The sequence below is a fragment of the Mesoplodon densirostris genome, chromosome 10 (genome assembly GCF_025265405.1).
Source record: "Mesoplodon densirostris isolate mMesDen1 chromosome 10, mMesDen1 primary haplotype, whole genome shotgun sequence".
In the NCBI taxonomy this organism is placed as follows: domain Eukaryota; kingdom Metazoa; phylum Chordata; class Mammalia; order Artiodactyla; family Ziphiidae; genus Mesoplodon; species Mesoplodon densirostris.
Window position 1 is genome coordinate 4,139,256 of NC_082670.1, and position 15,603 is coordinate 4,154,858.

Genomic DNA, 15,603 nt, shown 5'->3' on the forward strand with positions numbered 1-15,603 from the left:
GACTCTTAACCACTGCGCCACCAGGGAGGCCCTCCCATGAAGCTTTGACCTTAGCTTTCATTTATAAAAATTAGGAGACAGAAATTAAATTCCTGGTGCTATACTGTGAATTCAGTAAAGGTTCACCAACATGCAGCGCACACAACAAACTTCAGCGGTTCCTACCCTTGTTGTGGAAGAGCATATAAGATTTAAAGAACAAAAAAATCCCCACGAAGTGTGTAAGAATCGTTTCCCTCCCGTGAACAGTGCTGCTTTCGGAGGCTCTGTAAACTGAAACACTGCAGAATAATTTATCGAATTTCTTTTTTAAAATCCATCAAAGTTTTAAAACTTCAACCTTCTTACTGAGGAAAAGAAAAGTACGAAGCTAATAAATGTGAAAGACGATGTTGGATTTAAAAAGGAAAACCCTCAACACTTAAATCTTAGACATTTTTCAAGTGAAGACTCAGAAGGCATGATGCTCACTTTATATTCTTTTCAATACGGGATTTGAGCTTCCTCACATTTTATTTACAGAACACCTCCCAGAATGAAAATCCAATACTACTTTATACAACCTGTGGCATGTTACCGGTGCCCAGTGATTCACGGATGTTAGAGCCAGGGCAGATCTTGGATATGATTTGGATTCAGAGGTGGCCAGCTCCCTTTCCCACCCATTTCAAAGTGAAGCATTTTGCAGAAATCCAGTATTTAAAACAGATCATAATGTGTTCCATAGAGTTCTGCTGTTTTCTTAAGTGATATTGTAACTTCAATTGCACGGAAATGGTCTGGGGGAGCGGACAAGAAAAACGAGCAGTTTGTTCTCAAGAAGCACAGTAAAGCTCTGCTGTCTTCTTTTCAAAGCACAAGGACAGGCTTCCCTGGCAGCGCAGTGGTTGAGAGTCCGCCTGCCGATGCAGGGGACGCGGGTTCGTGCCCCAGTCCGGGAAGATCCCACATGCCGCGGAGCGGCTGGGCCCGTGAGCCATGGCCGCTGGGCCTGCGCGTCCGGAGCCTGTGCTCCGCAACGGGAGAGGCCACAGCAGTGAGAGGCCTGCGTACCGCCAAAAAAAAAAAAAAAAAAGACAAGGACCTGGCAACTTCACCAGGGATAATTACATCATGTAAGATGATGACGTTACTGCACGTGAGCCCCAGCAAGGGAAAAGGGGACACGTTGTGAGAGGGCCCCGGCATCTGGATCACTAGCACTGCCCCTCAGACACTACAGAGGTGGGGACAAGCAAGACATAAATGGCAAAAAAGGCTGTTCTTTTCTCACCACAGCCGTTCCAACAGGAGACGTATCTTCTCTGGAAGGAGGAAGCCAGTGATTGTACACAAGTAAGCCTTCGCCACCATGGTGCTGGGCTGAGGACAGCAGTAGGTTGATATGAAATTATCAGGCTCATTATTTCTGTAACCAAAAAAGAGAAAGAAAACATATTTATATCCACTACACGATCACTTTCAAAGTACTAAACCCCTGTTGAAAACGAGAAGGCAGCCCAAGCCCTCCGGGACCCGGGAGCCCTCATACGCACAGCTCGGCGTTACTGAAGACGGCGCCCAGCCACTCGAAGAGCTCCCGGGCGCTGCAGGCCGCCTCGGGCTTGCCCCCAAGCTCGCCACTCTGCAGCACGGGGCACTGCAGATCCGTCACCGTGCTCAGCGCTATTTCTGGCTGATGCTCCCGAATCCGGTAATTGGAAAAGTATGACATCATCGTTGGTCCTTCCACACCTTCAAACACACCAAATAAGGCCACTTGGATAATGTAAACAAGTTCAGTGGATCCGTGAACCCACCCCACTCCCACTTGAGGGTTTCAGGAAGCAGGCAGGATGAAGTAAGGCCAGCGGCGGTTGTACAAAGCTTTATTCGAATTAAAATCATCTAAGTTGCCTTCGCCTCCTTGGGCCAAAGTTCTGTCAACGTTCATCTCCTGTCACTTTTTCTGGAAAATCATAAGGCTTTCAGATTCAAGCCATACTAGTCTCAATATCTGCTCTACTAAGAAACTTTTGACTTAATAAATAAAACCCAAAGCATTACTTATGGTTAAATAAAATTAGTGAACTCTACAGAGCAAGGAGCATATTTGCACACTCTCAAAGAAGGAAACAGAAGAGGAGCTGAAGAATCTCAGCCCAGCTTGTCTTTAAAACCTAGTAAGATCCAGTGTATCCTGAAGGATTTTCTAATAGCCCTGGAAGACGGAAACAGTGGCCCTCTTGGAGCAGAGGGCAGGACTGCTTACTGCCCAGTGGATGAGAAATAATGTCTCCCTCCATCTCCTCCCTCCCTCCCTCCAGGGCAAAGGTCAGCAGGCTCACTGCCCAATATAAAAGATTTGAATTCCTTAGGCTCCAGGTTCCCCTCCTGTAATGCAACCCCCTGCTTGCACCAGCATCACCTGCCCACCATGCATCACCCTGCAGGAACCAGGACTTGGTGAACTGGAGCAAACGCTGATGCTCTGGCCACTGCTACTGCTGGGAACAATTAGGTTTTCTGTCTCTGACCCAGGGGTCTCGTGTCTCCTGCCAGAGCCCACGAGAATGTGCTGGCTAACTTCTTAGCTTGCTCAGAGGGTAAAATCTCAGGTGTTTCACGGGTCTTGACAAGCCCTTAAAATACTTTGGAGGCTTAGGAACACAGTGGTCTCCAGAACCCACTGCATAGGAGGTCCTCAGTAAAGACTTCATACAACTGAGATGTCAGCCTCTCTGCCCTCCGTGTCTGCACCACACACAGAAGCACCCAAGTATTACAGACCTAGGCCTCACCCAGGCAACCCTGTAGCACCCAGTGACCATGAACTTTCCAGGAGGAGCAGACAGATGGACCTATTTCCAAAATGGACCTATGGACTTCCCTCTTCTCCAAGAGAGAACTACACCATTGTAATTGTGATGATTTGATTCATTTAATCTTGTTTTGGGCCAAAGATACACTTCTAAAAGGAGCGAGGTACACGGCAGTTGTAAGCCGATTAAAATGTTTGGTGAACATGAAACTCTGAACTAAATGTATTGTTCTAATCAATTAAAAGGCACAACAAATTTAATCTGACATTTAATGATATGCCTGATTACTACCCTGCAATAACGAATAAGCAGTTTGTGTCTATCAGTATAACTGGTGTTATTTTAAAACACTCCAGCCAAGGCTGTTGGAGGGAAGCTGGAGGAGGGAAAGGGAGAAATGGACAAAGGTTAGTTGCCCTGACACCACCCTCAGGAGCTCCTGATCGACACACAACCCAAGGAGGTGGAGACGGACGGCTGCATGCTGAGATGATCCCGGACTATGGCGCTCAGGGATGCCAGAGGGGCCAAAGCAGTTTCCTTAACAATGTTTACAGGTTTCCCCCCATCCCAAAGTAGTGTTCCTACAAAACCTTTCATTAAGTCGAAATGGCATAAAGGGAAGAAGCAATTACCTTAAGACACATCTTGCTAACAGATGCATGAAATAAACGCTCAAAGACACAGTTCAAAGCTCTGCTGGCTAGAGGCTAAACGCTGAGCGCCGTTCTGGGGGAGGGAGCTGGGGGTGCCACTCTCGCTGCTGGGGTGCACACTGCCTCTATAGCAGCTCGCTGCAAAACACACGCTGTACACTATTTTCACTTTTTGCTTTTGTAAAAGTAAAGGAGCATAAAGTGAACTTTCGAAAAGTGGGGGACACGTGTATCCATCTACGTACACAACGTCCCTGACTGCTGGGATGAATCACCATTCCATCCCCACTACTCCCCTTTAATTAACCATTAGATTTCAAAACCACTCCATCATTACCCATTTTATTTTTCATACCTGTCTGATGCCACGCCAAAAGAAAATCAAATTTCAATGGTTTCTTTTCTTTGAAAGCCCAAGATATTCTTTTATACTTCTTAGAGTCCAGTTTAGAGGATAAATCCATCAAATCAATGGAAACAACTTAAAAAAATGGAGAGGAATAAACAGTTCATTCATAGACACACAGCTTGCACTGTGCAAAACATGCTAGATTAAAAACATCAGGAGTTTTAGAAGTTTTATGGATAAAAAAAGTTATTTTGTATTTCTTGCCCTCCCTTTGGGTTACCAAACCAAAACTCTGCCTCTGATGGACATTTCTGGCATGGAGAGATAATTACAACAGGTGTTTTTTTTTAATTTATTTTTAAAATTTATTTATTTTTATTTATTTTTGGCTGTGTTGGGTCTTTGCTGCACGTGGGCTTTCTCTAGTTGCAGTGAGCGGGGGCTACTCTTCGTTGTGGTGCATGGGCTTCTCATTGTGGTGGCTTCTCTTGTTGCAGAGCACAGGCTCTAGGCGCGTGGGCTTAGTAGCTGTGGCTCACGGGCTCTAGAGCGCAGGCTCAGTAGTCGTGGCACATGTGCTTAGTTGCTCCGCGGCATGTGGGATCTTCCCGGACCAGGGCTCGAGCCCGTGTCCCCTGCACTGGCAGGCAGATTCTTAACCACTGCACCACCAGGGAAGTCCCACAACAGGTGTTTTAAATTCACATTTTTCCTAGTCAAAGACCAAGGGCAGAGATCAACTCTAACCTAGCTGTGGAGGTGGCAGCCGTAACTACTGATGTTCAAGCCAGACCATCAACAGAACTACATCTCTTCACTCATGGATGAATTTCTACTAGTCACATAAAACTTGGGAAAATTAAAGGAAATTCTTTACTAAGAACAAGTTGGAACAGATGCAAACTGGTATATATAGACTGGTTAAACAACAAGGTCCTACTGTAGAGCACAAAGAACTATATTCAATATCCTGTGATAATGGAAAAGAATATGAAAAAGATATTCTTTTTCATAATGGAAAAGAATATGAAAAAGAACGTATATATATGTATAACTGAATCACTTTGCTGTACAGCAGTAATTAACACATTGTAAATCAACTATACTTCAATTTAAAAGAAAAGGAACAAGTGGGTTCATCACTTTGAATTTGTGACCCAAAACGTATGTATCTAATGGACCATGTCCAAGTCTGTGATCTTTTCAAGATGCAGCCGACAGCTGAAGACAAACAGATGCACAGCAGTATCTATCTCATCCTATCTGATGCCCACCCGAGAGCCCCCGGAGTAAGGAGTTTTAAAGACAAGAAAAAGCCACACTTCTTCTGAACAAAGAGAACAGAGGCAATTCAAACATTTAAATTCAAATTGCTACAGGAACACTACTACCTTGTTAGAAACTGATGGAGTGAGCATAATACTTACTAAATTTCATGGTTTTCCTGCCAGAATACTGAGATGGACGACCTTGAAGTCCAGCTTCTTCATAAGTGTCTTTATCCAGGGATAAAATTAATTTCCCTATAAATCAAATAATAATTACCGTAAGAGATGTTAAAAATATAATGTGTTCTCTGACTAAGAGAAAGCAAGACAAATTGAGCAGTTAAATACCAGTGCACACAAGGATCTTATTTATAATACAAGGATATTATTTATTCATACATGTATCTTATTTATAATACAAGGGTATTATTTATAATTATATGTACAAAGACATCATTTATTATAGTGAAACTAGAAACTATCTAAATTTTTATTAAAGAAAGAGTAAACAAATTATGGTATACTTCTTCTTTGGAATATTTTCAAGACATTAAAAATAGTAAATTAAAATTGTATGTTCTAGGCTTCCCTGGTGGTGCAGTGGTTAAGAATCTGCCTGCCAAAGCAAGGGACACAGGTTTGAGCCCTGGTCCAAGAAGATCCCACATGCTGCGGAGCAACTGGGCCTGCGTGCACCACAACTACTGAGCCTGCGCTCTAGAGCCCGCGAGCCACAACTACTGAAGCCCGCGCACCTAGAGTCCGTGATCCACAAGAGAAGCCACTGCAATGAGAAGCCCGCGCACCGCAACAAAGAGTAGCCCCCACTCGCCGCAACTAGAGAAAGCCCACCGCGTGCAGCAACCAAGACCCAACACAGCCAAAAATAAATAAAACAAAAAAACAACAAACAACCCCCCAAAACTGTATGTACTAATAGGGAAAGATGTTTAGGATATACAGCCTGGGAAAAAAGCAAACTGAGAAACAATGGACTATGACATAATATATATATATTTTTAAAAAAAGAACCTGTTTGTGTTTATAAATTCATAGAAAATGTCTAGAAGAATGAACACCTACCTGCTAACAAGAGTGCCTGCTGAGGGGCTTTCCTGGTGGTGCAGGGGTTAAGAATCCATCTGCCAATGCAGGGGACATGGGTTTGAGCCCTGGTCCAGGAAGATCCCACGTGCTACAGAGCAACAAAGCCCGTGCGCCACAGATACTGAGCCTGTGCTCTAGAGCCCGTGCACCACAACTACTGAGCCCGCAAGCCACAACTACTGAAGCCCGCATGCCTAGAGCCTGTGCTCCGCAACAAGAGAAGCCACAGCAATGAGAAGCCCACGCACCGCAATGAAGAGCAGCCCCCGCTCACTGCAACTAGAGAAAACCGGCGCACAGCAACAAAGACCCAACGCAGCCATAAATAAATAAATAAATAAAATTGATTCTTTAAAAAAAAAAAGAATGCCTGCTGAGAATGGCAGTGAGTTTGGAGGGACGGGGCTGAAAGGGGGGACTTTCACTTTACATCCGAATGACTTGACTCTTTTTTACCGTTTGTGTTTCCTCCATAATTAAGAAAGAAGAAAATATGAGTGTGGTTACCATTTGGTAGCAGAGCCACAGTATTATCCTCGTCAATATTTGTGTTGTACGTTAGTGCATAGCACGCACCTGTAAGAGAAAACCCAGAGGAGAAATTAAGACAAGAAAAAAATCACACCTGCAAGAAGTTAGTGGATTATTTTTACAGGATAACAAACCTTCCGGGTCACTGCTCCAGCTCACTCAGCCAAGCTGGAGGACACGCAAGGCCAAGCACAGCTAGTTCACGCCCCTGCCTAGGGCCTGTCTGTGCAAGCTGGCTACCAACGAGCAGAAAATGGACTCAGGATGGAGCGCATACCTCCGGGGATGCTGGTAGAGGGGCACAAAGTGGAAGAGCAGGTGAGCGTACACACCTGAAAGGCAGAGTTCCAGATGAAGACTCAAAATGTGCCACAAACTTGTGTGAAGTCAAGAAAACTACTCCATCTCTCTGAGCCTCAATTTTCTCACCTGCAAAATGGGGGTTGCAGGCCTATCTCATAGTGTTGTTGCCAGGGTTAAGTCGGGTCAGCTATGTAAAAGTCCCTGCCATGGCCAGTGTCCACACTGTTAACAAAATAGCCTCAGACTTCTTTTTTTTTTTTTGACCACACCACACAGCTTGTGGGATCCCAGCTGCCCGAGCAGGGGTCGAACCTGGGTCCTCAGCCATGAAAGCGAGGAATCCTAACCACTGGACCACCAGGGAATCCGCCAGCATCAAGCTTCAGAACCAAAGAAAGGAATTATGTCCATGAGACCAAAGACAAGATGTCAGTGGCCCTTGTGCAGTGATGTATATAGTGAGGGGGGATCCCTAAAGGCACGCTGAAGTAGTTTCAAACAAGTGGCTCCTAGGATATAACTGGAACAAGCCAATCCACCCAGCAGACACAGATGGGAATGAGGTGCACAGGCAAGGCTGAGAGCCACAACGTCTAAGCGGAAGATGCTGAATCCCAATCAGCACCTGACTCTGGGGCCAGCAGCTGTGGCTGCATCAGGAGACCACCCTCTCCAGACAGCTGTCATGGGGACTGCGGGGAGAACAGAGGTCTGTCTCCGCAGCCACACACCCAGCGGCGGCGCATCTGAACACAGCGGTCGACAGACTTTCCTCTCCGTTAACCCTCATATGACACACGCCCACACAACCCCTGTGGACCAGCGCGATCAGAAACCACCACCTAATGAGGGCACACAGAGTCGGCTGAGCTACTGCGGGACGGATGCACACACCTGACCACGCAGACGATCTCCAGCAGTCCTATTCAGAACAAGAGAAGGACCCTGGTATTGCTATGTGATCTCCCTGGACTTCCTCACCTCACCGCGTTCATAGACACTACACGGCTTTTCTTACCTTTCTTGACAAAAGTATTGATGAATTCGTGTGCGATTAACTCATGAAGAGGTAAATCCTTCACAAAGTAATAGGGTCCAGAGTCCATGACCAGGTCTTTCAGTTCTTTTGATAGTATCCCACATTCAGGAATCAGAAATGAAACCTATTGGAATGTGCAATATAAACAAGTCTTATTTTTTTAAATTGACACATAGCTGACTTACAATATTACATTAGTTTCATGTGTACAGCATAGTGATTCAGTATTTTTGCAGATTATACTCCATTATAGGTTTAAACAAGTCTTATTTTCATGTAGATCAACACCCAGGTTTTTAGGGATGATACAACATCATGAAGGCTGCTAACCATTCCTCCACAGCTTTCAAAAAAACTCTGAAATTAACTTACCAATCTCAGAGTGGGAGATGGGGATCGACATATATACACTATTGATACTATGTATAAAATAGATGACTAATGAGAACCTACCGTATAGCACAGGGAACTCTACTCTGCTCTGTGGTGACCTAAATGGGAAGGAAATCCAAAAAAGAGGGGCTATATGTATACGTATAGCTGACTCACTTTGCTGTACGGTAGAAACTAACACGACACTGTAAAGCAACTATGCTCCAATAAAAATTTTAAAAATAAAAATAGAAAAAACCCCCCAAAACTTACTAATCTCAGGAAAAGAGAAATTTGACAACTCAAGTTTTCCATTTCTGTATTCAAGCTTACAGTACAGGAAAGGTGAATGAGCAAAACAATTTTAATGGGAAGCTCTTGCTTACGTTTTTTAAATAATTTTTTTAAATTAATTTTATTTATTTTTGGCTGCGTTGGGTCTTCCTTGCTGCACGCGTGCTTTCTCTAGTTGCGGTGAGCGGGGGCTACTCTCTGTTGCTGTGCGTGGCTTCTCATGCGGTGGCTTCTCTTGTTGCAGAGCATGGGCTCTAGGCGTGCAGGCTTCAGTAGTTGTAGCACACGGGCTCAGTAGTTGTGGCTCGTGGGCTCTAGAGCGCAGGCTCAGTAGTTGTGGCGCACGGGCTTACCTGCTCCACGGCATGTGGGATCTTCTCGGACCAGGGCTTGAACCTGTGTCCCCTGCACTGGCAGGCGGATTCTTAACCACTGTGCCACCAGGGAAGCCCTTGTTTGTGTTTCATCTTTTACAAATGAGCAATATATTTTATGTCCCGTTCCTATCACTACATTAATTTTTAGGGAAATATAGTACAATTGAATATCCCTAGATCTGTGTATCCTAGTACCAGGCTGGAATCAAAGGAACTGTCCCTTAGGGTATAAGGAATTTAGGGACACCAATTATTAAGAGGTTACATGGAAGCAGAAGTCTGCTGGATGTTTACCCTTTACAGATAGAAAAACTCTACAGATGGGACGGGAGAGATAAGGTACACATCCCCGACTGCTGTCTGTAATGAACTTTCCATCCAAAGCAGAGATAGTCAACCTGACAGGTTTCAAACGTCACCCAGGTGCTCCACACCTTGAAAAACCACCCTCCCGAAGCTGGGACACCAGTTTGTCCCTGAAGGACCAGGGTCACCAGTTGTGTCTGAGAAACTAGCCAGTCAGGCCTGAGTTGAGATTAGGCTGGTCGATTTAAAGTGTAAAAGGCTTAAAGCATTTTCATTGTAAGGTTTATTCTGAAGCCCTCTCCACTTAAATGGGTTGGTGAAGCCCGCCCAGCATACACTACCTGGGAATTAGGGATGTTCTCTTCTACTCTCAGCAGATCCTGGATAAACTGATAATTAACCTCACCGATGCTTCAACCACCATATTCGCGAAAAAGGCGCCCGAGAGGGTGACATTTTCACGAAGCAACAGCGAAAGCCGCTCTAAAGTTGTGCATGCGAGCAGGGAAGCCTCGGCGAATTTCTGCAAAAGCTGCCGAAATGGTGCACTCTGGCTGGACAACGCAGAGGCAGCAGGCAAAGGGGTAGGTTTCTCAGGTATCAAACTAGCGCCCATAAGCGGTTCAGAAGGGAAAGCAGCTTCCCGGACTCCGTACGAGGCTCTACAATGACCCGCGAGCACGCGGCGGGGGAAGGAAGCCGGGGTGGGGAAAGGGCGGGTCCGTCCCGGGTTGCGGGTCACACCCGTCAGTCCCTCGTCCCGGCCCCGCCCCTCCCGGGACGCACCCCACCCGCGGCGGTTCGGGGCCGGACTAAGTGGCCAGAGACGCGGCGAACTCTGTCAGGCGCACGCCACCCTGCTCCTCCCTCCGAAGGCGGAACACCGCCCCGCGCCGGTGCATCCTGGGACTTGTAGTCCTGAGGGGGGGCAAACCACAGGCCTGGAGCGGCTAGAGACTACAGTTCCCAGCATGCCTGGCGAAAGGCCCCGCCCCTCCGCGCGCCGAAGGCGGGGGAGCAGAGCGCGGCTTTCCCCAAGCCTCCACCGCCGGCGGGATGGTGTGCGGTCGGCGGGCCCGGGATGTGGACTCACCCTGTAGTTGTGATAGTGCGTCTCAACGAGATGCCGGTGGCGCGACTTGTCGTGGCCGAAGTTGGACTTTTCGCAGACCAGCAAGTGCCGGGGCACCTCTCGCAGCCGAGACAGCATGGCCATGGTCTTCCTCACGCAGGCCCTGCCAGGGTTCGGCTCGCCCCGCCCCTTCCCCGCGGGCATGCGCATTGCAGGCACGCCGCACGTGTTGAGGCGGTCCCGGGTAGGGGCGGGGCTAGTGCTGGGGGCGGGCCTAGGCTTCTGGCAGAAGCTCGCTCGCTGATGGTTACCTGCAAGGTGCCCTACCTGAAATTAGTTCTCTTGCCAGAATCCTTCCTCTAGGCCCCGGGTTGCTCCTTCCCAAATTGCTAAGGAAGTTTGTGTCTAAAGGTAATACATAATACCTTTAATAGGACTCCTTAAGACCCCTTCAGAAACACTTTCAAGATGCTTTAAAAAATATCCTTTTGGAACCAATTTTAATAATTTCTTGCTATTGGAGGTTACAGTGATAATGCATTTTTCCATCTAAGTTTTCTGATCAACTCCAAGTGCTGTACTACTGCATGCTTCTCGAACTGGAGTATGCACAGTCCCAATTCTATGCAGAGAGGACGCAAAACAGCAGAATATTTGTAGTACAGCCTTATGGAGCATCAGTTTTACTATAAGATTTGGAAGAACAGAACTTAAGTAATTTGGGAGGTATTTACAAATCTAAAACTAAGACAGACTGGAAAGTCCTCTGCCGTTAATGTCAGTATCCTGTGCCTTAGATGTCAGATTATCTCTGTGACTACGCTAAGGAAAACCTATTTTCCATTATTTTAAATAAGAAAAATATTAAGGACTAGCAAGTGGATCAAAAAACTACCGATTTCCTAAATCACAATACGGCACCTACATATAACTTATAAATATTGTATTAGAATGTAGAATGCTTAAAGCATTGCTTCTTTTTTTTTTTTTTTGCGGTGCGTGGGCCTCTCACCGTTGTGGCCTCTCCCGTTGTGGAGCACAGGCTCCGGCCGCGCAGGCTCAGCGGCCATGGCTCACGGGTCCAGCCGCTCCGCGGCATGTGGCATCTTCCCGGACCGGGGCACGAACCCGTGTCCCCTACATCGGCAGGCGGACTCTCAACCACTGCGCCACCAGGGAAGCCCAAAATATTGTATTAAGTTTTGAAGGCTTAGTGTAAATTCTATACCTATGAACTTCAGCTGGAAAATGTATGGCGAGATAAGTAGCTGCTGTGCATTTTGGGTGTTGAGAACTCAGAGGTGTTCTTACAGGGAAGCATGACGAGGATATGATCTGCAGGGTGTCCTGTGTTATGAAATAGAAGGCCAAAATCCTATTTATTTCACAGATGAAAGCTGCAACTTCAAGTCAGTTTGGGGCTGAGGAGTCCTTTCTGCCTACCTCCCCAGAGTTCTGCGTGCGTAATGTCCCTTGCCGATCACATTCCTCCCTCCCTCCCTCCCCACTGGGTGGTTTGTCAGCGGACAAACACGCCTTCGTGTTGTGCATTAAACAAGCAGACCTCCTTTGACCACAGGTCGCTCTGCGTTGCCGCTGTTTCTCTGCCCCATTAGGGCTGCTTCTCCTCACATTCTCTCCGGAACCCGTTTCACTCCAGCTTTTCTCCACAGTGCTTCACTGAAATGGCTCTGCAGCCCCTCCCCACTGTCTCCACCCTACAACCACTGCCAGTCACAGCTTCCCGGCCGTCTTGCCCTCCTACAGTCCGTCCTCCACTCAGCATCCAGACTGATCTCTGGAAAATGTGAACAACATGATATATGCAACCCCCGCCCCCACTTAAACCCTGTCACTGGCTTCTCCTTGCAGTTGAATAAAGGTTTAGTTAACCTGGCCCCTGCCAACCTCTGCGGCCTCATCTGCCCTTGCTTGTTCATACCACTGTGTCCAATTTTCTGGTTTCTAGAGCTCAAAGCCCTACCGACATCTCTCCTCAGACCCAAAGTGGGGAGAGACGGTGTCAAGTCCAGGGAGGGAGCGGAGGGGTGCAAGCAGGAAGCTTCCAAAGCTCGACCTCTGCGTCTCAGCTGCTGCTTGGTGTGGCCCATTCCCCCTGTCCAGAGATCAGACGGCAAAGGAGGGAAGATGGGGCCCCCGGAGGGTGGAGCCCAGTGTCTTCAAATCTGTCCACAACCTTGACCTCCAGAGTTTAGATTTGGAGGGAACAGATTAAAGACAAACTTCTTATGTTGCAATCTGGCCTTGGGCCCTAGTGGTCAGACTCTGGTTGCCTCTTTCCTCCTGTCGGGTGGGGCACTGAGTGCAGTTAAGCACCAATCACAAGCATACATGATGACAAGAATTTCTGTATAACTCAAGAGATCCAACTTTAAACAAGGGGAGAGGGAAACCAGCCCCTATTGGGTGCCTACTGTTTGCCAAGTCACTTGTGATGAACATATCATTGAATCCTGGCATCCTGTCTGCAGTGGGCGTATGTATTAGTTAGCTACTGTGGCATAACAAGCCACCCCAATACTCACCTAGCTCAGGCTGGGCTCAGCTAGACAATTCTTCTGGTCTCAGCTGGGCTCCTTCGTGCATGTGTGGTCAGCTGCAGGTTGGTTAGGGGGCTCTGCTTCTGGTGAGGAGCTGGCTGTTGACTGGGCACCTTGGTTCTACTCCCTGAAGTATCTCATCCTCCAGCAGGCTAACATGGGCTTGTTGTCATGGAGACGGCAGGGTTCTGAAAGAAAAAGCAGAAGCATCTAAGACCTTTTAAGCCGAGGTCCCAAGCTGGCCCACTGGCATGCCCACTGCATTCTACTGGCCAGCCCTGATGCAAGGTTTCGAGGAACAGATTCTACCTCTCAGTGGGAGCAGCTGTAAAATCACATTTCAAAGGGCTTGGATATAGGGAGGGATGAAGAATCACTGCCGTTTGTGCACTCAGTACAAGGATGCCTTTTCTCGAAAACGAGGTTTATATAGCTGTTCCAAGTCCAGTAACTTGTCCAAAGCCCCACAGCTACTGAGTGGCTGGGTTGAGACTGGGAATCAAGTCCACCTGTCTTCAGAGCCCACCCACTGCCACTGGACCCACTGCTGAAGCAGCCTCCCGAGCCATTCGAGGTTCTGGAGGCAGACACTTGTGCAGTAGGAACAGACTGTGCAGAGATTTCAGTGTCTAGTACTCTTCACCTGTGGGAATAATCCCCTTGAGAGAGTGCTGAAGTGTCTTGGAAAGACTTGGAATAACTTGGGGAAATGGCCAAGGGCTGAGTTGAGGAAATCAGGCCCCAGCAATTTCGTTTTCATTACTAATCAATCACAGGAGAAATTTGAAAAATACATAATGCACTCCACATGTTGGCAAATTCTTCTCAACTTTTTTTGGTACTTGTAGGCTATTTATGATTTTCAACACAGACTAAATCAAACTACCACGTCTAAAACCACCTCTGACTCTGAAAGCAAGTGACACAGAAATAGATCTGCTAAGAAGACATTTCCTCCTGCTGCTGAGTAAAGTAGTCCTTTGCTTTTAACAGGGCAAAGCTGTTTTCAGAGACCCCGTAGCACACACGGAAGTCACTTGCAGCTAATGCATCGACAGCCCTGAGTCAGTGGTTCTCACCCCTGGCTGCACAGGACCATCACCTGGGGGGCTTTTAAAATTCCTTAAATCCGAGTGCAACAGACCAATTAAATCAGAATCCCTAGAGTGAGACCTGGGCATCGGTATTTTTTATGGCTCTCCAGGTGATTACAGGGCCTGGTCAAGGCTGAAGACCATCACTTTAAACCCGCATCTTTGAGTGAACTTGTTCCAAATGGTTTATCAAGTAAAAGCGTTTGCTGCTGGGTCGTGGCCTTTCAGCCTCCCCTGCACTGCCTACTTACCATCCTTGGCATCCCTTCCACTAGTTTTATTCCTGATTCAACCCAGTTCTGCAGGTTCTGAGTGCACACTGTGCATGGGGCGCTGTGTTAAGAGTTGTGGTCCTGGCGAGCTGCTCTGGAAAAAGTATCGCATCATAAAAAATAAAAATCACGCCACCTACCAAACGGCGGCAAAAACTGGAAGACTCTAAGGCGTCACCTGAGGGTTAGGACGTGAATACTTTGGAATATTAAAATCCATCTGATGAGACCATCAGTGAACATGTCCCGCTTCAAAACAAGACAAAACCCTGCTGTTATTCTGAGATACTGAGTTAGGATTTTTGTGTAAATATGCAGCATTTAAATTTTTATTGGCAGTAACATGCATACAGAGATATTTGCAGGAATCATTCACGGGCACCTCGATGGGTCATTACAGAGTGAACACACTTGTGTGGCCAAGAGCAACACCAGCTTCACTCCGGCCTCCCCGACACAGCCCACCATCACTTCTCCCTCCCTCCTCCACGAAGAAACCAACACCTCACCGGCTAACACTGTAGACCAATTTCCGTTTTTTATAAAAGCATTTTGTTACAGAAAATTTAAAGCATTTACAGAATAGCAAAATGCTATGAGACCTGTCACCCAGCTGCAGTGACTACTAATTATCTGCCAGTTCTCTGTCATCAATACCTCAAGCTACTACCCACCCTTCACTTTTCTTTCAATTGTTTTTCTTTTGCATGAGGTAAGAGGTACATACATTGAATGGCACAGACATTCACTGTGAGAAATAAATGCACCCATGTATACGTCACCCCTTTCAAGAACAGAATATTTTCATCACCTCCAGAAAATTTCCTCAAGTTCCTTCCCAGGCAATTTTTTTCTCCCCCAACAAGCAAACGCTCTTGTGATGTTTTTTCACCACTGGTTCACTTTGCCTGTCATCCTACAATAATGTGTCACGGCCAGCTTGTCTCACTCAGCAGTGTGTTTATGAGATTCATCCACAGTGTGTGCCCTGTAGTTTGCTCCTTTGTATTCTGAGTTGTCTTCTCCTGTATAAACATATCGGTTTGTTGATACATTTTTCTATGTATGGATATTTGGGTTATTTGCTGGTTTTGGCTACTGTGGCTCAAGGGTCTATGAGCATGCTTGTACAAATACTTTTTGTATTCCATTTAATTCCTTTACTAGCATTTAAGCGCCACCTCTTTGCATTGTTTTAGTG

The 15,603-nt window shown here is 46.7% G+C and overlaps 1 protein-coding gene across 3 annotated transcripts in view; it reads right to left on the reverse strand.

Moving 5' to 3' along the window:
• RPP40 (ribonuclease P/MRP subunit p40) overlaps positions 1-15,603 on the reverse strand; it is a 47,062-nt gene that overhangs the window by 833 nt on the left and 30,626 nt on the right. The window contains exons 3-9 of one of the 3 annotated variants that reach the window (XM_060109698.1): positions 13,022-13,224; positions 10,497-10,786; positions 8,034-8,178; positions 5,234-5,329; positions 3,813-3,938; positions 1,536-1,734; positions 1,274-1,408 (exon numbers count right to left, since the gene is read on the reverse strand). In XM_060109698.1, coding sequence (XP_059965681.1) covers positions 1,274-1,408; positions 1,536-1,734; positions 3,813-3,938; positions 5,234-5,329; positions 8,034-8,178; positions 10,497-10,685 — 890 coding nt within the window. In that variant the 5' untranslated portion in view covers positions 10,686-10,786; positions 13,022-13,224. Of the gene's footprint in view, positions 1-1,273; positions 1,409-1,535; positions 1,735-3,812; positions 3,939-5,233; positions 5,330-6,688; positions 6,758-8,033; positions 8,179-10,496; positions 10,787-13,021; positions 13,225-15,603 lie in introns of those variants that run through there. The other 2 variants (XM_060109699.1, XM_060109697.1) reach the window with 2 other exon arrangements.